This window comes from Neolamprologus multifasciatus, chromosome 4 (assembly GCF_963576455.1).
Source record: "Neolamprologus multifasciatus chromosome 4, fNeoMul1.2, whole genome shotgun sequence".
Taxonomy (NCBI): domain Eukaryota; kingdom Metazoa; phylum Chordata; class Actinopteri; order Cichliformes; family Cichlidae; genus Neolamprologus; species Neolamprologus multifasciatus.
In genome coordinates this window covers 16140706-16166917 of record NC_140442.1, presented here as the reverse complement: position 1 = coordinate 16166917, position 26212 = coordinate 16140706, and the positions used below count along the sequence as shown (strand labels likewise).

General features: G+C 43.9%; 1 protein-coding gene across 1 annotated transcript; it reads right to left on the bottom strand.

The window, feature by feature from the left end:
* Positions 1-1902: 1902 nt before the first annotated feature.
* Positions 1903-9784, bottom strand: cbx4 (chromobox homolog 4 (Pc class homolog, Drosophila)). Its single transcript, XM_085155912.1, has 5 exons — positions 9155-9784; positions 9008-9051; positions 8259-8324; positions 6300-6366; positions 1903-4969 (listed from the first exon to the last, which is right to left on the bottom strand). The coding sequence occupies exons 1-5, from the start codon at positions 9425-9427 to the stop codon at positions 3569-3571; spliced, it is 1851 nt and encodes a 616-aa protein (XP_085012038.1). The 5' UTR covers positions 9428-9784; the 3' UTR covers positions 1903-3568.
* Positions 9785-26212: the final 16428 nt, after the last annotated feature.

Below are 26212 nucleotides of genomic sequence, written 5' to 3'. Positions count from 1 at the left end.
GCTGATGCATGACTGGCTCACAGGTTCAAAGCCACGGAAGGCCTGTAGAGAGAGCCTCACGCATAGAGAGAGAGAGCGAGAGAGATTTCAAAAGCCAGGGTGAAAAAAAGCTGCATGAAATATATAAGATATAGGAAAATATCGACTAAGCTTCACCACTCTGAAAACAGAGTATGCGTCTATTTGCCAGTTTCAGTCGACCGCACACCTTCCTGTGGGCCTGTTAGGATTCATCGAGCATTTGAGACTTCAGCAGGTCACCCCAGCTCCCCAAAATGGCCACAAATACATTTCCAGTTCATCCACAAATAAATGATCCCTGGATAAATAAATAGTAACTCGTAATCTATTGCCCGCTTTAGCTGAAAGTCTGGTTAATTAAGTCTATATTACAAGATTATTAAGGGGCCATTTCCAAAACGAAATCTCAGAGGAAGGGAAATGGCCTGAAATGTTCGATAAAGGTTTATGGGAGAGTGTCATTTAGACCGGAGGTGAGCTCATTCATGTAAAAATGCCAGCAGATTACCTCCTCATTATATGCGTCACCTCTTGTGCCTGTAGTCTTCCACCTACGTAGGTGGAAAAAAATGCATTTGTTTATCAAAGAGGTTGATTTTTTTCCGCTCTGAAAATCAAGAAACTGATATAGTCGCTGTCCTAAAAACTGACTCTAAGTTGGCATTAATGTCAAGATTACAGGGCCGCTAGTTCGTGTGTCCCCCCCCCCCCCCCAAAATAAATAAATAAATAAATAGAAGAAAGCGACGTTAGATGGTTCACTTTGCTTCGGGTACACTTTTAATTAAACCTGGCAATAATGTATTAATTATTAAAGTAATTAAAGGACTTCACATGACTGGTTCTGTAATGATAGAGCACCATTGTGGCCCTCTTTTGTAGCTCTTGTCTCATTTCCTTATATGGTTGTTTGATTTTGATCAGTCAGCTGTCACTGACAGACAATGACTTGACTAAAGAAACAACCAAAATACACCTCACACATTTCTCCGGGCCTTTCTGTTTGTCACACTGTGCAAATGTTATGCCTCTAATCAGTTTGTAATCCTCTTATAACAGAGTAGATTGTTTCTCCGTACAGTTTCAGACCTGGCTCCAGGCTCCCCTGGCCTTCATAAAGTCTGGAAGAGGCCCACAGAGTTTGAAGGTGTCAAGAAAGGTCAGAGTTTAGAGATTATTCACAAAAAGTCGTGCACTTAAGTATCACTCCAGCTTTGCATGCACAGCCCTTTCTGTATGATGACAGTGCAGAAAAACTTGCTGTGTCATTGTGCCGTAGGCCACACAGACCTGTTTCACAGCAAGCTGGAAACACAATAAAGCCTCCTAGCAGACAGTTTTTTTTCCCAAACCTCTTATTGTTGACGTCCTTTCCTTTCTACATTGTGCTGGACGGCACAATGCAAACAGCATCAGGCCAAACACCCTCCATGAAGACTTTCTTCTTGATAAAATCTAAGAATTACATAACCTCCTTCCTTCAGCAGTGTTGTATGTTTAGATTCCTGCTCTGGATCCAGCTGCTATAGAAAAATAATTCTTGGGTAAGGTTTTAATAATACAAGTGACCGGTGCAGTTGTGCAATACAGAGCGCTCTTTGTGCGGGGTCATTAGTGATTATGCAACATGATCTGTTTTCCTTTTTTTTTTTTTTTGCTTAACAGCCAAGTTAATGTTTCTAAAGTTTAACGCTTCATTCTGTCCAAGCGTGAGCCAGGAGGCTTCAGACAAACTGCAGGGTGAGAGCGTTGATACGCACGGCGGTTTTTACTGGAACGCTAAAGGGCGACTGTGAAACGTTAGCCCATAAAACGAAGCCCGTTCAAAGTATAAACTGACAGCCCTCCCAGTTTGCCCCCAGCAGATATCAGTGCCACACATCAGAGGTCAAATCTCTTTCTTTATTGTGAAACATACCAGTCAGTAAGCTGCGCCAACAGCTGTAAGTCAGCCAACTCCGGGTATAACATACTTTATAACAATCATTTTGACTTTTGAAATGAGTGCAAGAAGGAATGAACAGAGTAAGGTGAAAGGAGGGGACGGGAAGAAGTAGCAAACAGACTCAAAATCATCCGAGAGGGTGAAACTCTTCAGTGGATTCACGCAACTTCTGATGCAGCAGACATCTGGGAAATGCTTCTCGAACGACATGTTCAGTGTCAATAAATATGCACTCTTCATTTTTAACATTATAGCATTTTTAGCATTCTCACTGGCTTTAAATGTGCATAAGACAGCCGTTTAGACTCAAATGTAGGGTACATCCAACAGCTTTGACATTTGAATTCTCAGCAGCATAGTCGAAACAGCTCGCACTCATCGGATTGCATGTAACAGTATACAAAGTCAGTCTCGTAACTCACATTTAATCTCTGTAGCATACTCATTTATGACCCTGGCAGCTTCCTTTTTTCCTCGTACAACAAATAGTCCTCACTTGTACTCCTCAGATCATAGGATGAGCTTTGAAAGCAAAATGAGATGAATGTTGTAAATCAGTGTGACGTTAAGCCTTCTAACAAGACTAGCAGTGTTTTAAACTCCAGCAATATATCAGCAGTATGGTAATAAACCCCAATCTAATCAAGGGAGGGGGTGATCTTGACGGGAAGACGCGTTTGATAAATGACACCATCTTCTTCATGTGCATCGGGCCTTTAAAAGTCTACATGTTATTTATTTATTTTCCTAAAATGATTCTTAAGTGGGAGAACGTGCAATATATTAGCAGACTGTGCAGGTTGCACCGGCTGCTGACTGCTTTCGCAGCGTCCCAGTGAAAAGAAAAGGCCGGGAACGTCACTTAAAAGCCGTCGTTGCAGCTGAGTGTGTCCCACTGTTGCCACTGTGTTTACACAGTTTTCAGACGCACCTGCTTTCCAAATTTGCATTTCATGGGCAATCATAATCCTTAAACCAAGCTGCAAACAAAACAGGCCATTTCAGTGTCAGGGTATTTGTCTGGGATTTAAAAAACCCCCACAAAAAACAAAGAAAAATCAAAGAGACTAGCTGTTTCTCTGGTAGTAATGACACAAGTAAACGTGTGGAAAATGTAATTAAGTGCTTTCGAATTGATCTTTGATCAGCATATACTCAACAAAGTCCTCTCTAGCTTCTATCAGGACCAAAATAAGAGATACCGTTAATACAAAAGACGTATAAACCTTCATACATCTCGGGTTATAAGTTTGGTACAGGTATGAAACAACAGCAAAACTTTCCCATCAAGCTCCGTATGACAAATTAACAGATTTTAAACCAGAAATTATTTTCTTTTCTCGGTGGAAAGTTTCCACCTGAATGTATTCGCTCAAATCCTCGAGGGCACTTTCTTGGCTATGACGTCACAGAGAGGAGTTACAGTATAAAACATTATAAGAAACATATTGAATTTTCATGATAAATTATAAATTTCCATATATACAAAATTCTGGTGTTTTTCTTCTTTTCTTTCTTCTTCTTTTTTTTTTTTTAAACATATGCACATATGAACAGGATCGTCCAATTGGTAAACACTAGTCCCATTTTATCAATAGTTTCTTAGAAAGAAACGTATTCCTTGAAGGTTACAGTGAGACTGTTTGTTGTGATGTCAGTGATGATGATATTTCCCATAAAAGGGGAGGTTTTTTTAACAGGCGCTTCTTTAGATGCCTCTGTGGATATCTGCGTGTCCCCTGTCACAGGAGGTGCATCTTTGACAGCAGGCTCTGGCTCCGGCGGCGTTTCTGCTTGAGCTTGCTTCTTAGTCTTTGGGCAGCTGAGGTCCATCGGCTCCTCTTGACTACCCAAATCCTCATACGTACATACACCGCTCTGGCGTGGGCCGTTGCAGTGGAGGTCCATAGGTTTATCCTGAGGCGGCGTGACCACAGTGCTGGGCACGCTGAAGCTCCTCGAACTCAGGTAGATTTTGGATACGCTCCTATCCTCCACGGGATCGGTGAGCTTTCTCTTGCGGTCAGCGGGAAAAGAAGGGATCCGGATCTGATCGACAGCTGTTGGCGTTGGAATGTTGGTGTCAACAGCCCAAGAAGTCATAGGAGAGCTAGCAGTCAGCTGTAAGGGTAAATCGTCCGGTAAATCAGCTTGACCACGAGCCACTTCGGTGTTGTATTCCTCTGCTGTGCTTGGTGAAGGTTTGGAGAAATGCCTGTCCTTTGGGGAACACTTTATAGGATGCTCCGCTACAGAGAGGGAACTTCCATTACAAATCTCTTTGGGGATACCGTTCTCCAGGTGCTCCTCCAATTTGGTTGCATGTGCTGGGTTGTTTTCTGACGTCTTCATGTTTTGGGGTTTGTCTTCCCTTGATGATTCCCCGTGTTTACCCTTTGCACCGTGAACCTTGTTTCTGTCCATATATTTGCTCATGACAATAACAATACGTCCATTCTTGTTTTTATTCTTGATTATCTTCATTTTGCTGCTAATAGCACTCGGCAGGGTTGCATCCTTGGGATTGGGCTTAAGGGCGTGCTCACTCTCCGCCTCTTTAACAGCCGGTTTCCTCACTTCCACGGCCAGCTCCTTGACTTTGCTCAGGCAGCCTGTGTCTTTGTCACGGATCCACTTCTGCTGCAGGGCCAGAGGTAAGTTCCAGCCTGGATTTGCAGGTTTACTCGCTGCCTCCTGAACTTTAACCACCTCTTTGAGCCTAGAGGCCTGCGTGTCGTACATATTTGGGTCAGGCTCATAGTGGTGGTGCTTCTTGCTGTTTAGCTGATAGATGAACTTCTTCTTGTTGTTGGCCAGCTGGTCCCCGGGGACCTCCTGGCTGCTGGGCTGGTACTGATGGTGCTTCTTGCTGTTCAGCTGGTATTGCTGAGGCTGGGAGCGCTGCTGTGCCTGAATGGGATCAGACTTCAGGTTGCATTCTGCATCCTGAGATGTTTCTTCAAAACCAGCAGGAATGCTTGATCTTCGGGCAAACGAGGGCACCTTTAATAAGAAATGAGACTCAATTCAGCAATTTACCCACATTTAGACAAAGCTTGCACTGTACTCCACAATACGGTAACAAAATAAAGAAAATGCGAGAAAACTGACTGAAATTCTGGGATTGTTTAAAGTAAAATTAAAGCTCTTGACCAGAGAAGGGTTAGGGTTAAGTAACATACCTTATTATGGAATCTCTGCTTATTTGGCAACACTAAAGGGAAGTGCTTATAACAGCCAAAATGCTTGTGCAAGATTTGTTTTCAGAAGTAGTAGTTTTTCTAAACTGCTCCACCGAATTTGTCATGCATTATTTTTTAAAACTGAAAACTGAACTGAGTACACTAAGATAGCATCATTAAGACATTGGTCATAACAGAATTGTGTGGTCAGGCTTGACAAAGGGGTGACTGTACCTCAGGAGGGGGAGCAGGTCATCTAATAATAGGAAGGTTGGTGGTTTGAAGTATACTGAAACCCAAGTTACTCACCGATGCTTTCACTGGAGTATGAATGTGTGTGTGGAAGTACAGCAGCAAAGCGCTACATAAGAACCAGTCCATTTACAAAGCCGTTTGTTCTTTTATGGGTTGGGCATAAAAAATAATAAACTAACATTTGTTGCTGGAAGACCTAATATTAAAAATTATAAAAACCTATCAGGGATCGAATAAAACTATCCAACGAGCTCACAGCTCGCCTCCACCCTCCCACCATGTTGCCCCCTCCTGCTTTGCCAGTACAGGCCGACCACGCTGACGTCAGAGACACGGTAGCCGAACGGTTCAACTACGACCTCAGGTCAGTGAAGTGCCACCTGACGTGTCACGCTCCATCTCGGATTGTCGGCCACGTGTGACTCTGGCAGGATGGTATGCCTCTTAAGGAGTGACAGTCCATAACAATCAGCTCCGAGCCGCTCAAAATATATAATCACACTTGGCTCAGGTCATGTAAGCTCAGGCCTTTAAATGCCTGAGCTGAGGAAATTAAAGCGGAATGCTGCTTTGAACCATATATTTTCATCTTGGGATAACAAATGGCAACATGAAAGAAAACATTTCCACTGGTACTGATTCACTTGGTTCAAAAAAACAATGAAAAAAAGCCCCTCAGGCATAAGACCCAGTTTCAGAATGAGTGAGGAGTGAAATTCAGCTGCACCCTGCCCCCCCCCCCCCCCCCCCTCTTAAAAAAAACCAAAGAAAGAAAGCAACACCGATAACAAGACAGCGGCTCTAGCACACCTGACAGTATCCCTCCTGTTTAAACCTTTGACAGATTCAGTGGAAATGTTTCTACGGAAACCGTGTTGTGATGACTCATACAATACCTGGAGAAAAAGATGTTTTGGTTTCGGCCCACGTTTTCGATATCCCATCAGCTGCTCTTGCCTCTCTCTGTGAAAACAAAGAATAATGGCATTAAATCTCATGCGACATGCCCGCCTCCCATAAACATATAAAATACTTCATTTCCCAGACATCTTTAGAAACCTACAGGTCTGACGCTTGAATTATTCAAGGTCAAAAGTGGAATTTTGATTTAGAGGACTAATGAATGCCCGCATGTGACCCACTGCAAAGCATTATGGTCCTTATTTGCATAGCTCTCCATGGTAATCGGTCCATTCCTTATTCTCATTATACTGAAGAAATTCAATTAAGGCTACAGCAGGGAGAATCTCAAACATCCTCCCTCCTACAGCACACCCTTCCCTCTTCTTACATTCAATCTCTAATTAGGGTCATGAGGTACAAATGAAAAGGGATAAATACTACATTGTGGAGTACATCTGGGATACACCCTAATGCCAGGCCTTGTGCAAGACAACGCCTACACTTTGAAAGTGCAGGGTGAAGCGTATCAGATTAATAACAAACATCTACTGGAGCTGTTTTTATTGAGGGAGGAGATGCAGACGTGTGTTTTTGTAGTTGCACTGGCTACACCAGGCTCGGTCTATGAAATATTGCTCCCTGATATAAACCTCTACTCATCACTTGGCTCATAAATAACAGCAGTGGGCGAAGGCCGGCTGTACACAGGCGTCACCAGGCGCGAGTAAAGCCAGCCTATTGTTGCTACAGATGTTCAAACTCTCGGCGCTGCCAGAAGATTGCCACAATAAACAGTCGACGCTGTTATAATGTGTATGATTTCAAAAAGGCGACTAACGGGGTGACCCCTATTCACAGAAGATTTGGCAATTACAGACTCCCTCGTCGAATCCCATCCCCCATCCACTGGGAGCAGAGAGGAATCCACACACACACACACAGCGCAGAGGCAGCACTCCATGACCATCAGCACACAGCCACACACACACACACACACACACACAGAACCAGGCAGGCGGGCAAGCAGGCTGTGGGGGAATATGAGAGCGGTACACTGGAAACGTTGAAGAGCGCTTGCGTGTCAATTAGCCTTTTCAGAAAAGCAAATTCCTTTCCCCAGCCATCATGTCTTTACCCAGTCCCATGAGCTGCCTCCTGGTCTACAGAGAGAGAAAAGATCTCAGGGGCTGCATGGGCCCAAGATGTAGTTGTTTGTGCGCTGTAGAGTTTGAATGAACTAACATCTCCACCTCTTAGGTAGACATTGACCCGTTCTTGATTGTTTTACGGGCCTCTGGGTAAACCCAGATTGATAGCAGGCTGTCAACACAAGCATCCAAGGTCCAAAATGAAGATAATTTCATAGGATGTGTCAAAACTGAATGCTGAGCAGAAGCCAGCCTAGCCTTTTGGCAAACTAATAGTGAGGAGAATCCCATCAGGGAGCAGCGTGGCCCTCCTCACATCGAAACCCACAACAAACCTGCTGTGCTCATGTCCTGAACACTAGTCACACCACAGTGCAGCTTATCCTCTGGCTCCTGACTGCACAGCAAATTAACGTAAAACATTATCACGCACAGATTACACTGCCTTTTAGTTGTCCTTCATGCATTTTGTGGCAAATGCAGCTTCTCCTGTTTTCTCTGTTAGATTGGCCAATGGCCATCCTTGTAGCTCTCCAGGCCAAAAATAACAACAACAAAAAAAATCACATTTATTATGTTAGATTTTTATAAAGCGAAAATGGAGGTCCTCGTGCAGATCCCTTCAGTCCATTACCACGATATAGGAATTCTCACTATCATTTTCCTAGAGTTTTTACCCCAGGGAGAAAAGGGGGTGGGGGGTTAGCGCTAGAGTTACTAGCGCGCCCCTCCTCCCATGCCCTTATATGGCCATGGCTGCACTGGAGGCTGAGCGGCCTCGTCCGAAGTCCACGTCTCTCTCACCTGTGTTGAAACGCGACGAGGAGGCGCGGGTCAAGGATGTTTTCCTCTGGCTCCCATGTGTTGTATCTGCAGAGAGGAGCAAACAACTGTCAGAAAGCTGGCACGTGCAGCCTGGCTTTTCCACCCCCAACTGACAGGCGCACAGGGCTTTGCCTATGACACACATCTTCACAACTAATGTGCAGCTAGAAAGGAGGGCTGTATCCAGATCTCCAGTGTAATGTAAAAACAAATGATTCCTGTTTTGTTTTCTTTCTTTTACTGTTATTAAATAAAGATGATCGAATCTGCAAGGAACCCCGCTAAGTCGCAGTGCCCGCTGCAGGTTACCAGTCATGGGGACATCCACTGGCAGAGGGGGGGAAATGTCAAACAGAAAGCGTCTGTGTGAGCTCTCCAAACGCTTCTCCAGCACCAACATGCAGTCGGCCATTTTAGCACTCCTGTCTCGTAAAATTCGCTGGCAGAGCAGAAATAATTAAAACGGGATTACATGGCTGTGCCTAGCCCCCCCTTCCCTCGCATAAATTAGTGAAGGCATCCGCGGATACACTGAAACGCATACCGACCGCGCTCTTCCAGCTTCTACACACACTCACGCGCGCGCATACAAGTCACTGTGCACGCTCGCCCTTCATGGTTTGCGTTTTTTTAAGTAACAACACTTGATCTTGTGACATAATATTGAAATGCATCGTTTCGATGCAGAATCGCTGGAAATGCATTAGAAAGCGTGCAGTAAGACTTACTTGGGAGACCAGCCTCGCCACTTGACCAGGTACTCTATCTTGCCCTGTGATGGTGGAGAAGGAGAACATTTTTTTAAACCCGACATTTTCATCGTCCGCGCTTTTTTTTAACCCCCATTTCTTTCCCACAAAGACGCTTCTCTTTACCTTTCGTATGCGCTTCTTTTCGATGCCCTCCACCGCAAAGACGTGCTCTCCAGCGGCAGGGAGCTCCATTCTCGGCTCAATCTGATCGAAAGCGGACGGGGAGTAGATGTACTGCTGGCTACGCACCGTCGATGTGCCGTCCGCTCGGTGCGTGCTGTGCGCGCTTGGTAGTTTTCCAGTTGTATCCGAATTCAACTGTATCCCCCCCACCCCACCGCTCTCCCTCTCTCTCCTTTGCACACTCCACGGTCTTGGTACTGAGCGTACAGACATTCACAGTAGTGCGGCTGCGAGCAGCTCTGTTCGTGCAATAGCTTCAGCTCGTCGTGTGACGTCAGGAGGGGAGGGGGGCAGTGTGGATTGGGGGACCTTGCAGAAAGGTTGGGTTTTTTTGTTTTTTTTATCCCGAGCGTACCGGACGGCGGGACGAATGTTTGGGAATTCAAATCAATCCCAACTTTATCGTCACGAGCACGAAACCCGCCCCTGTAATGGTGCTAATGTAATGCTTTGCTGTCAAACGTAAACGTGGAGAAGCTGGTGGACACCCCAGAAGCCACTGAAATCACTCTGAATGACTTTTATTCAAGTACACTTCACGCACAGGTGTAGGTAAAAGGCAGAGTCGTTTGCATCAGTCATGCAAATTAAAATGAGCGCGATACTCCAGCAGAAGTTAAGGTGATCTGTTTCCAGCAGAATCGGAGCAGTCGTGTAATACTGCGAGTGATGGGGCTGAAATTCCGTTTAGTCACCTGTTTTTCTGCTGTGGAGCAAACACTGGTTTATCAAGAGACCAGTCTATAAGCGCGGGAACAAAGGTGGGCCCTGACCTTTTACGCGAGAGCCCAGTGTGACCAAAGCTCGGACCATCACCCAACATCAGACTAGCTGACTAAGTTATTTAAAAGTAGAAGTTCTCTTTTTGTTTGCTATCCCTCTCCGTGAATCAGCACAGTTGTATATGTGCACAGTGGAGCTTTCTAACGGCGCTGTGCAAATATAGGTCACACACACTCAGATAGTCAAACCAGTGCCATGTTCCCTGGGCTCAGTGCTGTTAATTTGACAAACGAGAAAGGGGTTGCTGTGCAGCTTTTACTCTACCTGTGACAACTTTAAAGCAGTCGAATCAGCTCCCACAGCCCCTGATTCGACCCCCTCCCCCAGAAAACACCAAGATAGCCTTTTATATCTTGAAATATTGGCCGCATCTACATAAAGACAATTTAAATCAAGCGGCATAAACCACATGAGCAGTGAGCATGTTTTCTGGGCTGTAAATGTCATCCACGTTTAGTCAGCTGATTTATATGGACTTTATTAGTGCACAAAAGTACAGTTTTTGCGCGTAAATTGTGATCGCCACAAACCGTAATCAGCAAAAACGGCAAATTTCGTTTGTGTGCGATGAGCCGATGCTGCCATAAAGAAACTAACAAGCCGAAAAAGCCCGAGCTTTTCTCGCTTCAAAAAAAAATTCAGCACCACAAGGGTTAAAATGAAGCCTCTAAGCAGAGCGGCAGCGGACAGCCTATTAAATACAGGCACGATATATCGCTGCCCTGCCATATAAGGTAATGGCGCAAAAGCGCCGAAATATCGCATTTTACACTCTTTAATTCCCGAGTTTGAGCCCTGAAATGTGTGCTGGAGGGGGTTAAGAGCCAACCCGTCACAAACAAGCTCGATTAAAGCCGACTATTTATGAGCTATTCCCGTTTTTTCTCCATGCCCTTCATCCGCGGCCAGGGAGCGTATACGCCCTGCTTCCCTAGCAACAGCACGAAAGGGGAGAGAGAGGCAGAGACACAGAGGGGGGAGAGAGAGTGAGAATTTAAGTTTGTGACAAACAAACAAAGGTCGTGACAAAATGACACCAAAGAATACGTTGTTAATCTTTTCTGTCGAATCGAAAAGCGCCTTCAAAATCGTCGAGCTCCAAACTGCACAGACCAAAGGGGGAAAAACACAAATCTGGGAGCTGTACAGTCTTCACAGTCAGCTCTGTTTACTCAACAGAGACCCAAAATACAAATTATCTATCATTTTATGTTTGTACCGGCGGGAGGGACGCCTGATGTCTGCGTCAAGACAAAGACATTCATTTAGAAAATCCTCTGACTCTGTTTGTCGGGGAGATCTGATCACAGCGCAACATCATGTAACCTGAATATGTTTCACAATGAGTCTGCAATCAGCGGGCTTCATCTCATTGGGATTTAATAATCGCGCATTATTCTGAATTAAAACACTGTTGCCAACACCAGGAATGACACTTTTATTATTTTTACAGATGTGTGAGGATTCTTTTCTTTCTTTTAGATTTTTTCCCCTCCCACACGAGCTTGATCTCACTTTATGTGGACCGGTGTGAATGTTTTATCACAGCTGCGATTTCCATTTGTCCCGAAGCACTGTGGTAATTTTTCTGATCACTTTGGAAAGTCATCACATGTAGATCGAATCGTTTACAGCGCCACAGCTGCATGTTCTTGTTTGGAAATGAGAAGGTTTCTGGTGTTCCACTCGCTCCCCGTGCCCTCTCAGGAATGCGCTCAGGTGAGCTCATGCCCTGTTGCACTTGTTCACCTGTGACTTTTCAGAACGAGATAAACGTCGCTCCGTGGAAATCGACCAGGTTTCGAGGGCAGATTCGATTGCCGACAGTGAGAAAAAAGAGAGAGACACAGAGAGAGGGAGAACTGAAGAGGCATGACTGCCAAATTTATAAAAAAAAACCCACACACATACACACACAAAATACACAAAAAAGTGAGCGAGTATTTTACCAAAGGAAGGGCAATCAAAATCTACCGATGCCGATTCAGAGAAAAAAAAGAAAAAAATTACAGGTGGGATAAGTTTGTGTTGTGAGTCTTTGAATTTTATCCAGGAAAATGCGTCATAATAAACACCAAACGCGCCCAAGCAGACTGCACAGTCAACGCTGTTCTTATACATTTTTTATTAATTAAATAATTTCATTGTCAATAGTTCAAAATTTATGGTTTTTTTCCTTTTTCTTTCCTTTTTTCTCTTTTCTTCTTTTTTCCCTAAGCACCAGAGTGTTTGCAGAAACCCCTCTCCACGTTTATTTTGTCCTTCCTGTGGCCCGTCAAGGTCAATCGAGCCGTTATCTAAAACACGAGGATAAACTCAGGGTCAACCAGTCTGTTTTTTATCTCCTGTTTGAAGGGACTCTTTTCAAACAACCTATGGCGTCATCCGCAACAAGGCTCTTCGTGCCACTGGTTCAGATGATTACTCAGCAGTGAGAGAAAAGAAACATTTTAGGAAACGTGTTTATGGGGGGCTACTTTTATATCAAAACTACTAACTTTTTTCTTTCTTTTTTTTTTAAATTAGAGGAGGTGTTGTGATAATCCTGAGTGGGAATTCTACAGAGGGGGGAAAACAGGCAAGATGCAGAAACTACATGGCTGTGAAGATGTAAGAATGTTTGTGTGTGTGTGTGTGTGTGTGTGTGTGTGTGTGTGTGTGTGTGTGGGAGGGCCAGGGTCAGGTAAAGTCGTGATCTATGATCTTTAGTCCAGCCTCAGCAGGAAGCATAGAAAGCTGAGTCTTCTGACCTTTTTTCTATTGCAACACCAATTCTTTCATCATTTCCCCCCCCCCCCCCCCCCCCCCTTTCACACACACACACACACTCTGCATACACACAGCTGGCTCACTCGAGGAGCAATCCACAAAATGGTGGCTCTGGGTAAGCCAGGAGGCCTTCCCTCCTTGGCACCTGCCACCCGCTGCATCAGGGCTGCCAGCTGAGGGAATCGAGAGAAACGAGAGGAGGGAAGGAGGTAGCTGGGAACTTGTGACTGTTGCAGTGTTCAGGAAAAAGGAACGTTGGAGGAAAAAGATGGAGGATGGAGACAGCAGAGAGGGACGAAGAACCGTGGCCAAGCATCTGATTCATTCCTCCACAGAGGAAAAGAGAAAAGGGTTGATTGGTTTAAGGGACAGAATACAAGGACAGAGTGGAGGGGAGGAGAAGGAGGATGAGGGGTGGAGGGTATTGCAAAAATGTTTAGAGGGCCTTCAGCCATTCTCAGAGTGCTCAGCAGGCAGTCATTAAGCTCCGCTATCAAACAGGCTGATGTGGCAAGGACGTGCAGATGAAACAAGAACGGCGAAGACAGAAGAATCAGGGTCGCGCGCTGTTGCTGAAAACAGATTATGAAATCCGAATGACTGAAACAAAGGCTCTTTAATTGGCTACTGTAAATATGTGCTGTGATTCCCAAACGCGAGTCTGTTCGGGGATAATTACGCTGTTACAAAAGCTTTCTCCTTTCCAGTACCTGCATCCCCTTCTGCTTCAAGTGCTAACACAGAAATCTCCCCTTTCCTTTGTCTGCTCCTGACATATGTTTAATTATGATAATTGTAACAAATGAAAGCTATTAGGAAGTCATTCATCTTGCAGATTTTAATGCGCTATGAGGAACGGGTGGGGAGATTTGTGTGTGTCTGTGGTAGCTGGTGAAGGGTGTGGGGGGCAACGGAAATTCCTCCTCCAGTGTCATTGTCACGGCCATTGTTGCGCCGAGGGGTGCTCCTCTGCCAGGGTGGCCCCACCACCACCAACACCCAGCGACCACGCTCCTTTCCTCTCTCCATCTTCATCACTTCTGTTCCTCTCTGCCCCCCCCCCCCCCCCCCCCCCCCCCCCCCCCACTGGCCTCCTTGCCTGCGAGGCTGCCGTCGTGTGGGGTTCACACCCTCCCCTCAACTCCACCGCCATACACTTTCCCCACTGATCCCCCGCCTCCTCCCTACCCAGGAGCCTGAGCAATAGGTGGGGGAAAGGGAGCCTGGGAGAGATAGGAAGGGGGGCATAGAGAGGAGTAGGCTTCCAGGGGGTTGGTAGGGGTGAGGGCCAAGGCCAGTGGAGGAGTAAGAAAACGAGGAGGAAGGGGGTGGTGCAGTGGAATTCTAGCAGACTGTAGCTGAATACAGGACTTGTCGATACTGTATTGAGCTGCAGCGCCATAGGCGAGGAGAGGAGCGAGGACATCAGGCCGCTAACAGGGACGCACCTTTGTGTTCTAGCACATTGCCACAAATGTGCATTCAGAATGCTGCAGCATGCTGGAATCTCTCGTTCACTACCATCGGCGACAGATACTCTGCAGCTCCGTGCAGCAAGACACAATAGTAAGCTTGTTCACGCAGCACAATAGTAAAGCACACAATAGCATGCTTTCAGACAACAATAGCTGAATAATCCACTGAGTAATTGTGTGGATTTTTTTTTTGTTTGATCTAAGGCAGAAATGAATCTCGCTGGATGGGATGGTGCAGTTATTATCACTGGTGCGAAGACCTCACAGTGGCAGGAACAGCTCTCTCCAAATGTGCCTTTGACCCAGTGTTCAGATTTAGCTCCCTTCACTCTAATGCCATGCTAATTATGAGTGACACAGGCCCTTATCCTGAGAGCTCCTTTTCCTCGCTTTTCCTCCTCTCCCCTCCCTTTCTTCCTCCCCCCAAACCCATCTCCCGGGAACAGCTTATTTGCCTGTTTTTAATTGCGTTTTAATTTACATGTAAGCCTGCAAGCACCGTGATGAGAAGCTGTTTTTTTTCTTTCTTTTCCCCCCTTCTTCTTCTTCTTCCCCATTTCTTTCCATCTCTCTCACCGCTGAGGAATCATTAACCACAGCTTTAAAGAAGAGGAAGGGCCGGCACGATGGAGCAATAAGACTCTACACTGCACAAACGGGCACAACAAACCATGGCAGGGAAAAAAACAACAACAAAAAAACAGGCGCAGGTTCCTCTTTATGGGGTCAACACCGGTTCAGGAACAATCAAGTGTCCAGGGCAGAGAGAAACATGGCAGAGAGCGAGAGATGGGAGGGGTGAATGGGAGGGGAAGGGTGGGGGGTGTTGCGAGCTGATGATGTAGATGAAGCGAGCATCTCTCCATCAAAATGCAATAAGAGGCAGAGTGGACAGAGAGCTCGCAGGTAGACAAGTTTAATGTGCTTGACTATCTATATGGAAATTCACTCTGCTGCTCCATTTTTCATAATTCACTTTGGCTTTTTTCTTTCCTTTTCTTTTTTTCCCTTTTTTATTGGCTGTTCGGGGGGAGAGGAGCAGAGAGATAACGCAAGCTTTCTTTACTTGACAAAGAGCATGACAGGGATTTAAGATTTGTATAATATTTAGAGAGATAATCAAGCCGCCACGGAGCGTCTGCCATTTCTCACAATAAGGTAACTCACAAACTGCCGTCCACAGCAGTTCTAAAGTCACAGTATAAACAAAGACTTTGGTGCACAATGTTATCTATTGTTTTCATTCTTTGTATTTCACTCTCTGTTTTTTTTTTTTTTTACATTCTTGAGCTACACTTTCAGAACCTCAATTTAAAATCTCTCCAACTTGGAGCTGCATATGCATCCTCTCTGTATTCACATTAGCATAAATCTGTTTTACATTATAGAAAACTTTTCCAACAATAAGCCGGAATACCCACACGGCTGTATAATCAACCTTCACACCCACTCTGATGGCCTAAGGCAAGCCTGTCAGGACTCATAAAAGCAGGGCTGGCAGTATGTGCGCCTGTCAGTCATCGCCCTGTCGCTCGAACTGCTGCACCAGACATCATACACTCAACACAGGAACCCGTTGTGTGTCACAGGTACTGCAGCTTACCACATCAGAACAGAAAGGCCTCTTCCTGAACACAACAGCACAGACAGCCTTTTGTCTGTTGCATGTCCTGTATTATCCCCCTCTGCTGTTCGTGAGGTCCTGTTGTCACTGCGACATGTTGCAAATACGTCAGTCCAGTGTAGCACGGGTTTGCATACATAGCACACCCATAAGTACATAGCACGTGTGTCAGCTGAATCCCTTTAAAAACATTTTTTGTCTTGTTTCATGTTCTTCCGTGAGAAGAAAATAATCACTATTTGGGGGACTTTACTAATAATAATACAGTTATAGACAACGGGAAAACTGACCTGCACGACTGCCTGATGAAAGCTGAGGTCAATACACTTGGTTAATAAGAAAATTAGAAAAAGGCGCCTATTTAAACTTGCTCATGCTGTTCGATTTGAGTTTATGATGATGTATTGACTTTTAATTCTTTTGTGTCTCTTTACTGTTATTTTATCTATGCTGTGGATTTGTTGCCTAATTGCTTCCAAGGTGTCATTGAGTGTTTTGAAAGGTGACTATAAATAAAATGTATTCTTATTATTATTATTATTAACATTTCATTTCAGTGTGTTGGATCTTTGTTAGGTATGCAGAAACAATATTTCATAGATTTAATACTAACCTTTCATGCACATAGACAACTCCTTTCAATCAAAGACAGAAAATCAAGGCATAATTTAATGATCTGTGGTATAAAACACATGGGTCTAGGATTAAACTAGGATTACTGCACTGAAGCTGCATCACTTCCAATGCAAGCGATGGAGGGAAAGAAAACCTGTAGAAAAAAATGCTTTACAGCTCAGCCAGAGTTAAGGTGATGCCTCCAAACCAGACGTGTTTTTAGTGCAGAAAGGTGCACCGGTGACCAAAAACTCCTCCACCGAATATGTCGCATAAAATAGACTTAAATAATTATACAGACTCTAATGTTGCTGAAACAGTACTTGTATTGGACAAAGTGTCACCGTGAACCAAATGTGAGCCACTCTGTTCTCCAGAAACCTTTGAGCGTGCCAACACTGTGATTCCTCTGTCATTTAAATACGTTCAGATTTATTGGTGGAACTCAATGTCGAGAAAAATCCCTCGCAACAATAAGCGCCATCAGGCTCTTTAGTAATGCCTGAATCAGCAAAGCTTAAGATAATACACCAGCTTCTTCTTTGTTGGCCGTAAGATGCCGAGAAAATATTGCTTTGCTTACACTGGGCATCCTGTGTGTTCCAATTCGATATGGTTTCTCCGTGATATATCTCTCTTGTCTTCTTGTGATGGTTATTTAAAGGGAGGTCCATGGATTTTCTCCCCCGCATAACATAATGGCAAATCAATAGCACAAGCCATACGGGGAAGAGTGGGCTTTTCATAGAGCAACCTAAAGGATGGGAGGCTAAATTGAACTGGAGTTTTGGCAAAAAAAAAGGGGGAGGAGAGGTAGATGGATTTTAAAACTGCATTAAAAATAAATGTGTAATCATTCTTGTCATTTGTGGGTCTGAATGAGAAATTTCTCCTCCTCCTCCTCCTCCTCATCGCTGTTAAGCTGCGTGATTGTTTCTGAAAGTCCAAATGTGCAACAATTTTAAATTTGGGGATTTTGTTAATGTGCAGGTCAGCTAGCGTGTCTGAACATGTGACAGGCGTGTGGAGGAGTGTGTTGAGTGTGTTGTGCCTGAAAGGTCTCAGGTGTGTGTGTATGTGTGCACACCTACTTATGCATATTTTTCCCATGGTGAGGCCTGTCAGCCAGGAGATGTCTGACATCATCCACTGAGCGAGTAGGTTTTCCACTGCCTGAGTTATAATATATGTGTGTGTGTGTGTGGTGGGGAGGGTGTAGGAGGAGGAAGATGGTTGTTATCATGACTTATGGATTGGAAAGCAGTTCCTACTGAGCAGAGAGAACACAGGAGTGGTTACACAGAGGAATGCTGGGTTTTTTTCTTTCCTTTTTTTTCGTGGTCAGAGTGGAAGCGGGCAGGATGGAAGGATGAGGAGAAGACTGAAATCAAAGAAAAACAAGGAAATGAATCTCCGTGAACCGCCAGCAGTGACGACAAACACCAGGGGAGAGAAGAGACAGCTGTCAAAATGCCTGGAGGTCTTCTTGTGTTTACACTTTCCATTTTGTCAGTCAGTGCCTCCTCCATAGTCTTTATCTCTGACACAGCTCGCAAGCCCTCCATGACTCACTGCGCTCTGAAGTGCTGCGAACCTGTCTTTGCGGGAGGAGGAGGGAAGGGCTGAGGATCACCAGCAAATCCTGCTTAATCATTCCCGCCACCGCTGCTGCTGATAGCCTTTGGGTACGATTTAAGGATGGGGATAGTGGGGGTGGGAAATAAGGGAGTTGCACCACACATCCAGATATCATGACAGCTGAGGCAACAGTTTGTGACTGTTCAGCTTCACTCCCACGCTGACCAAACGGAAGGTTGTCTTCTTTAATTGTGTGGCGAGTTGGAGCGCCCTCATTGTGGTGAAGCTTGCCAAAATTCTTGGTTCCTTAGTTGGAAATTTGTTGTAAAGAGCATTTATTGTCTTTTTCTTTTGGCTGAGAAGCGCTGATGACTAACAGGCTGTCAGGTTGATCCCACTTCTCTCCACGTGGGCGCAATCAGATCAAACACACTAAACTTCTAATTCATGCTTTCATTGGCAATGAAAGCATGAATCAGAAGTTTAGAAGTTTAGTGGCCAACACAAAGCATTTTAGGCAGTGTGCTGAAAATAAAAAATTTTCTACCTAATGCACACAACACAGTAGACGATGAAGAGCTCTGGTGTAAAAAAATTTTTATAGATGATATTGTGTCACTTTATCATATCGCAGATCTTGGGGTGTGCCTCGCACCTTTGCAAAAACTCCACAAATAAACAGTGTGTGCCCTGTGCACGCTCAGAGGTTAGACTGATATTACTAAAAGTGGATTATGGGCAACATCACAGTTTCACAGGTTTTTCTTAAACACAAGGCTGGTGAGGTTTATTTACACACACACAGGCACATTTTCTGCACATACTGGAATGCCTGGTTTGAGTCTAGTCAGAGTAATAGAAGACAGAGAGCCAGGAGGAGAGCTGGGATGTGCAACATTAAACTAATGCTGAACTCTCACTTTTCCAACTTCCTGCTGAATCGGACTTATCGTGTGCATTATCTCTCTCACAGAGTCATGCATACGTGTAGAAATGTGCACACAGGGCTAGTTTGTCACCTTTTTCTCACTTCGGATGGCTTTGTTCTCAAACACTTGAAGCTAAAGAAGGCTGAATTGAATCTTCTAATTTCAGCAATAACAGATCATTTAGACAAAAATATACACCCTCAAAATTCTGCAGATTGCTCTGTCGAATGCAACTTACTGATTGGATAAAGTGCTATCTTGTGAAAGTACCCAACTCTCAAAGACAAAGCCTTGTGGTCTAGGCAGAATCACACCACAATGTTCACACATCCTGCTAGAGGATGGATGCAGCTACAGAAACACAACCTAACAAGCTATACAAAAAAACAACAACAAAAAAGGCTTTATGCTTGGTTGGACTCCTTCTCACACACACCGCAGACACTAACAAAATCTTTCTAGTTATCAATCGTACATGTGAAGACACGCACAGCAGCCATTTGATCATCTGCTCTGTCCTATTTCTGCAAACAATTCCAGCAACCTGGCTCAGCGTGCATACCACAATGAGCACATGTTGCAAGGTGAAGAAAAGATCAAGTGCCACATTCACAAGTCCACTCATTTTCTCTACTGCAAAGGTTCTAAAATCAGGAAAACCAGAGGGACCTTCCACACTTAATTGCGTCTTGAGGACATGTAGTCTCCTTAAAGTTTAGCACTGTGACTGGATAGCGTAATTTGAGCCACAGCTCTGGGAGTTTGCCGTGCAGGCTGTGAGCTCATAGCTCCAAACACATATATTACGAACAGAATTTGGGGAGTGATGAGTTAAGATTATCTCCCCAGTCTATGGGTGGATGCTGGGGTGGTGAAGGGGTTGAAACAGCAGCCAGATGACATGTTGGATGGATGTGAAATTCTGCAGCTTAAATAGACTGCCGAATTGGGAGGGAAATATAAAATGACTGAGAGTTGACTTCTCGAGCTACCTTAAAGGCTTCACTCCCTCAGTAGTGGTTGGAAATGAGGAGTGCAAAAATGTGTTCACTGGACTTGAAAACCAGACTAAAATGAACTGAGCAAATTTTACTCTTTTAGTATTTTTATTTTTAATTAAACATTATCTATGAGGGGTGAAAAGATGCAAGAGTGTCCTGTAACACACAAAATAAGCTCTAATAAAATACATCCTGAAGTTCCAGTCAATAAAAGGACCAGCCAGTGTCCCGAACAGGGGCAGAAATGTTCAGGCACAACATCTGCAGCCTGAAGTTACTGCCTGCACATCATTTACAAATCACCTCCAGTTTATTTAGTGCAACAAACTCATTTTACACCTGATTCCAGGCAAAAGGAGCTGCAAATTTAAACTTAGTGCCAGCTTTAGGGGCAGATAGAAGGACTTGAAACCAAAGATCATAACTTCCTGTATTTTTCTGATGGATGCAGGTCAGTAAGTTAGGTGGGAGCAGAACAAGAAGGGGCTTGTTAAGGAGAATATACCAGCTGTTGAGTCGCCACAATGAGAAAGCAACCACAACCTTTGTTATAAAACTCATTATTGCATTATTATTCATCTTTGGCTCGCTCTGCAGTGTGTCTTTTGTCCTGTCTCCCTCCTGCTTCCTCAGCCTGGTTCTGCCGGAGGTTTCCTGTTAAAAGGGAGTTTTTCCTCCCCTCGTGACCAGGCGCTTGCTCAAAGAGGATCATCTGACTGTTGGGGTTTCTCTGCGTTATTGTGGAGTCTTTACCTTACAATATTAAGCGCCTTGAGGCAGCTGCTGTTGTAATTTGATGCTATATAAATAAAATTGAATTGAATTAAATTGAATATAAACATTGCAAAGATACATGTGTATAACATCAAAATACAAAAAACAGAGTGTAAGCAAAGTCTCTTTCTTGGCTCAGAGGAAAAGCAGAACTTAGCTTTAAAGTAAAAGGCAAGTTTTAACTTCCTTTGTTTTCACCAGTTGCTGAATGTGAAGTGCAAAATGTTAACAGCTATAAAAACGTCCCCTGATATCTGCTAATCACCCATCAGCAAACATTTTTTTTTGTGAAATAAATAAACTGCTTCCTGTTCATGTTATTGCAATAAAACACAAATTTTCTGCAATATTTAATTTTGACTCACGTTTCTAAAGCTGCGTATATTTGTGAATCCTCCATAAGAAAGTGAAGTCATTCCACAGGGACTAATGAGGGGCCCATTTAAATAACACACTGTCAGTCACGGGCAGGCAAACTCTGGACAGATGAATTAACTAGTGCTGCCTCTGCCCTATGACCCACAATTTGACTGCAGTTCTCATGAAAGTATTGATAAAAATGGCCACATGAATGATTGCATCAGTTGCGTTATTGATGGGCACGCGGAGAAAGCGTGTAATTAAATAGTCCCCGGTGTGCGCTCAGGTCATCCTGATCGCTATCAGCAATAAACAGGAGGTGGACAGCGAGGGGCCGGAGATCAATGCGAGTGTATCGGATTTCAAACCCGGAAACACAGATTTACCCGCCCCCTCCCCCAATGCAATTTTGTGGCATTTAACAACAAAATTTACAAGTGCAACCAGAAATCTGAACATCACCATCAAATATGCGTAATTCTTCCTCGTGCGATCTAATTTTGTGTCATGTTTCCTTGTCACACGTATATCTAAATCCTTCTCCCTCTGGGCTTGTGCGCGGTGACCTCTTCCATCATCTGCAGCGGAGAATGACTTTGATTCCTGTTTCGGCGCCTCGTCTCATCCATCTCTCGCTTCTCTCCATTGTCTGAAGCCGCATTTAAATGACAGTGATACATATGGCGCATTACAAAGACAAAAGGTGGACAAGGCCCAGTTTTTGCTCGCATAAAAACCGTGACAAGACCACGGCGCGACTCGACCTCACAGCGCCGCATAAAACATTCACGCGAGCTGGGAATTTAACGGCAGTGTCTTTAAAGGCAGCATCCAGGGACTTAGCCGGGCTGAGGTGTGCGCTGGGATCCCATTAAAATGCACTACAGAAAATGAGATTTGGGAGAGCCCTGTGAAAAACCATGCGTGTAATCATCTCTCTTTCTCTCTCAGTTTATCTGCGAAGGATTTGGAGGAGGCTTTGGTTCCCCACCCGCCCTGTCCCCCCCCAACCTCCTCCATACCACACATTAATATTCATAGAGAAGATTTCTCTTTGCTGTCTGTTGTTGTAGCCCACAGACTTGGCTTATTAGGAATCTAAAATATGGTTTGCAGACTCTCTGATGGGAAAGGCTATTGTGATTTTTGTGTGTGTGTGTGTGTGTGTGTGTGTGTGTGTGTGAGGGTGATACTTGGCATCAGTCATGTTATGAATACTGCAGACTATCTATATTGATGCAGTAACTCTCATTATGTGCATATGCTTATTTATTTTTTTCAGTAAAACCATTTTGGACTTGTTTTTTGGGGGGGGGGGTTTTTGTTTGTTTCGTTTTGGGTTTTTTTTGCAGCTCAGTCTTTTGTGAATTTGTTGCCTTGTACTGAGAAACATATTCACAGGTCTGTGCTGCTCAGTCAGGGCTGACTGACTGGTTGATCTTGTGGCTTGTTTTGGTCAAAGCCACTGTGGTGGAGTGAGTCAGAGTGAAAAAGATTGCTCTACTTTGCCTTTTCTGCATTGGTTCACGATGTGCAGAGAGAGAGAGAGAGAGAGAGGAAGGTGACTCATGTCTCCCATGAACAGCCTCATTAATTACATGCTTACACTCATTAAATCACCTTGCAGATCTCAGAACAACAAGCTCCACAATGGCAAAAACATTACAGCTCTTCTTCTTCCCTCAGTCTGACAATAACGTTTGCTTCTCCAAACCTTAAAACTGGAATAAATTTCCAGATCTTGTGTCTTTCACTTAAATCTGCATTTCTCTTCCTATTACTTCTTGTTTTTTAGAGGATCAGGTGTGGCAGATGCCAGATGTTGGCCTACATGCAATATGCAAAACTTCCAGCTGTCTCTCTCTCCCTCTCTCTCTCTCACACACACACACCCTAAAGCAAGTAGCCAAGTTTATATATTGAGTCTAATGCAACTAAATCTCATAATATTACGGTAGAATCAGCATCATGCTGGCAGTAGACTGTGCTACAGTGTTTAATAAAGTGGCTACTGGGTGGATATTAAGGTCAGGAAGCTGCATAACACAGGGGATTTATGTCATTAGAGAGATTACATTACAGATTTATGTCATCATTATAATCTAGTGTGTACAAATAATTTGAAATACATCTAACCATTTTTTAAGCATTTGTGCCCTCATTCGATGGTAAAGATCAACAGGAAACACGAGGAGAAGGCAGCATAGTTCCCATGGTGCGTGTGTCAAACCACAGGCCACAGAGCGCTCAGTCATCAACGTTTTTAAGTGGTTAGATGCTTGAACATCTTTATCTGCATTAAAGCTAATAAAGAAAAAAACAGCAAGCACATTAACATGATACGTAAAAAAAAAAAATGCAAAAATCCCCCAAACGCATACTGAACATGCATGGGTAAAGCATGGCCTCGTGTCCCATCTGAACCTCTTCTCCAGATTACACTCATGTGAGAAGAGCGCAGTTAGTTCCTGCTCTCTCTCCCTCTCTCACCATTCTCCTCTTTCACATGTAAATGCGTCTTTAATCTCTGCTGCTCTAATAGACAACCATGGCAACGGAAGGCAGGCCTAATGAGGCAGGTTAAAATATGCCTGCATACAAGCACCACTCACACAATCAACAGTTTAAACAAACACCTACACACACACACAACCACGCATTCGCTTGCATCCATGTAGTGTAAGCGTCGTCGCCTATTGCTCCGCTGCTGCTGAAGTTGCTACTGTTGGAGACAAATCTCTGAGAGCTTCTTCAGTTTCTAATTTTGGAGGCGGTTAATTGAGAGACGGCATTGCAATTCAAATTCAAAGCCTTTAAAAGATATTGTGCATGTGTGTGTGTGTGTGTGTGTGTGATCAGTTGCCTGACTAATTAGGGAATCGGTTTAAACGAAGCATTAAATTAATGATCCATCCAGTCTGCTCCAGTGCATAAAAACCAGCATGAAATTTATGATCGTAAGTGGAAGTGATCTTTACAAAAAGAATAACCAAACACATAACTGACCTCAAACAGAGTCAGCTCAACCAGCTGAAAGATGCATGGAACTCAAGATGCAGCGCTCACACACACACACACACTTGCAGACACATGCACACACACACAGCTGATAAAGCTCTGAATACACCATTAAAAGGCACTCAAGTAGTTCTCATTTCCATGTGAGTGGTACTGATGCTACAGCACTCAGTTGACTGTGATTTACAGCCATATTAAATACATTAGACCAACATGTGTTTTCAGCAAAGGGTTACCCGCAGAAAAGCTTTTCAGCATGCTGCAGCACCAAACCTCAAACACACACACACACACACACACACACACACACACAGTGAGTAAAGGACAACGGGGGGGATGCATGTTTGTTGCATGAGAGCTACAGTATAAGAGCGGCGCACTGTAATTATTGCATTAAGAGGATCTTTGACAGCACCAACCTTTCAGTCCTGTTAAACTGGTTACTTACAGAACATTTTGTTCTTAATCTTTAGCTGGCTCACATTCAAATTTGTATGGCTGTCTTTGTGATGATAATTCATTGTCTGGTGACCTAAAACTAAACTGAACCCTCAAACAGCTCACTGATTCATCAAGTTTTCACTTTCAAGGTCTCAAACTGGTGCTAGCCCTCACAAAGACAGCCATCCGATTACCCACGCATGTAGGCTTACATCACATCAAACTTATCTCTTGAACAAGAAACTGCCACAGCAGCATTGGTAGATTTAACCAGAGATGTCATCGTGAGATAATCATACTAATACTGGTGCTCTTTGGTCTTTTCATTGGTTTCCATTGTGCAATCACCAACTGTAACGGCACAATGGAAATAAAAAATGACAGCCATTTGTTAAAATCGAAATAGAAAATTGCAAATTACAGTAATGCTGCCCAAATAATTATTAGAAAAGCTCATTTATTCTATTCTACTTCTCCACGTCAGCTGTTCTGCAGCAAATGACCCGCAAAATGTTCCGAATCCCCCCAAAAACACAGCGCAGATGAAAAGAACCCGTCAGTCTGTGAGAGCTTCTCTCATCAATCTTTTTTTTTTGTTTCATACATCCTCGCAGGGAGCAGAAGCTGACACGTTCCCGCAACACCTTTCATTGTAATTATTCTGTGTACACCGACACAGTGCTATCACCTCACACTGGGGTCTGTTGCTACCCCAGCCTAATTAGCAATTAACAGTCCTATAGTGATGAAAACACCGTCCACCGGGATTCACTGCGGGATAACGGCTGTAAATAAGAAAAGAAAGAGCATTTGAAACAAGACTCGTACTTGTATCCTTTCATGACGAGTAATGAATCTAATGAGTGATTGTTTCTGGATATTAATAAATAAGCTACTGCTTGCTTTATGATTCCAGCATGAACATGTTGTTTAGTCTTGAGGATAAAGGCGTAGGCTGATGAGAGAAAAAACACACTTTGTCTTTCTATCTTTGGTGCAATGTTATTTTTGCCCTGAGGCCCAACACAATTAACACCCACTGCCAACTGGTAGGCTGTGTGTGTGTGTGTGTGTGTGTGTGCGTGCGTGTGTGTGTGTGTGTGTGTGTGTGTGTGTGTGTGTGTGTGTGTGTGTGCAAGCTGCAAACATCTCAGTGCACACATAAACAGCTTTAATTTATTTTTTCTATTAATTTAGGAAAAATACAGTTTTTCCTGACAGAATGAGCGCCCTGTCTCGATTATTAATGCGTTTACATATCTAAACACGCATCATGAGGGAAATTTCTGTTTGACTGATTTATGTTTTCATCATTTCCGACTCCTAATTAATTGCTCTTCAGAAGTTAATTTCTCAGTAAATCTGATATAAGTGTGCAGTAAAGCTGTGTTTGATTTGGCTCGCAAACAAGGCGAATTAGGGCAACACACACAAACTTGGAGTTAAAAAGAACACGCACACACACACACACACACACTCCTCAGATTTATCACTTAAAAGCAAATCAATGTCATTTGGACGTTTAGGAACGTATCAGTAAATCAGTTTAACTGGTTACAATACGAAACAATAAACCTTCCTTCAGAGGTAATGAAAGAGTAAAGCCCCTTCCATTAATTTATTGCCTCTGT

Bases quoted from the DNA above. Each gene is read 5' to 3' on its own strand.
- cbx4 (XM_085155912.1), bottom strand. From the start codon at position 9,427: ATGTCTGTACGCTCAGTACCAAGACCGTGGAGTGTGCAAAGGAGAGAG. The intron at 9,052-9,154 runs GTAAAGAGAAGC...CCACCATCACAG, and splicing joins AAAAGAAGCGCATACGAAAG to GGCAAGATAGAGTACCTGGT. The intron at 6,367-8,258 runs GTGAGAGAGACG...TTGTTTTCACAG, and splicing joins CTCGTCGCGTTTCAACACAG to AGAGAGGCAAGAGCAGCTGA.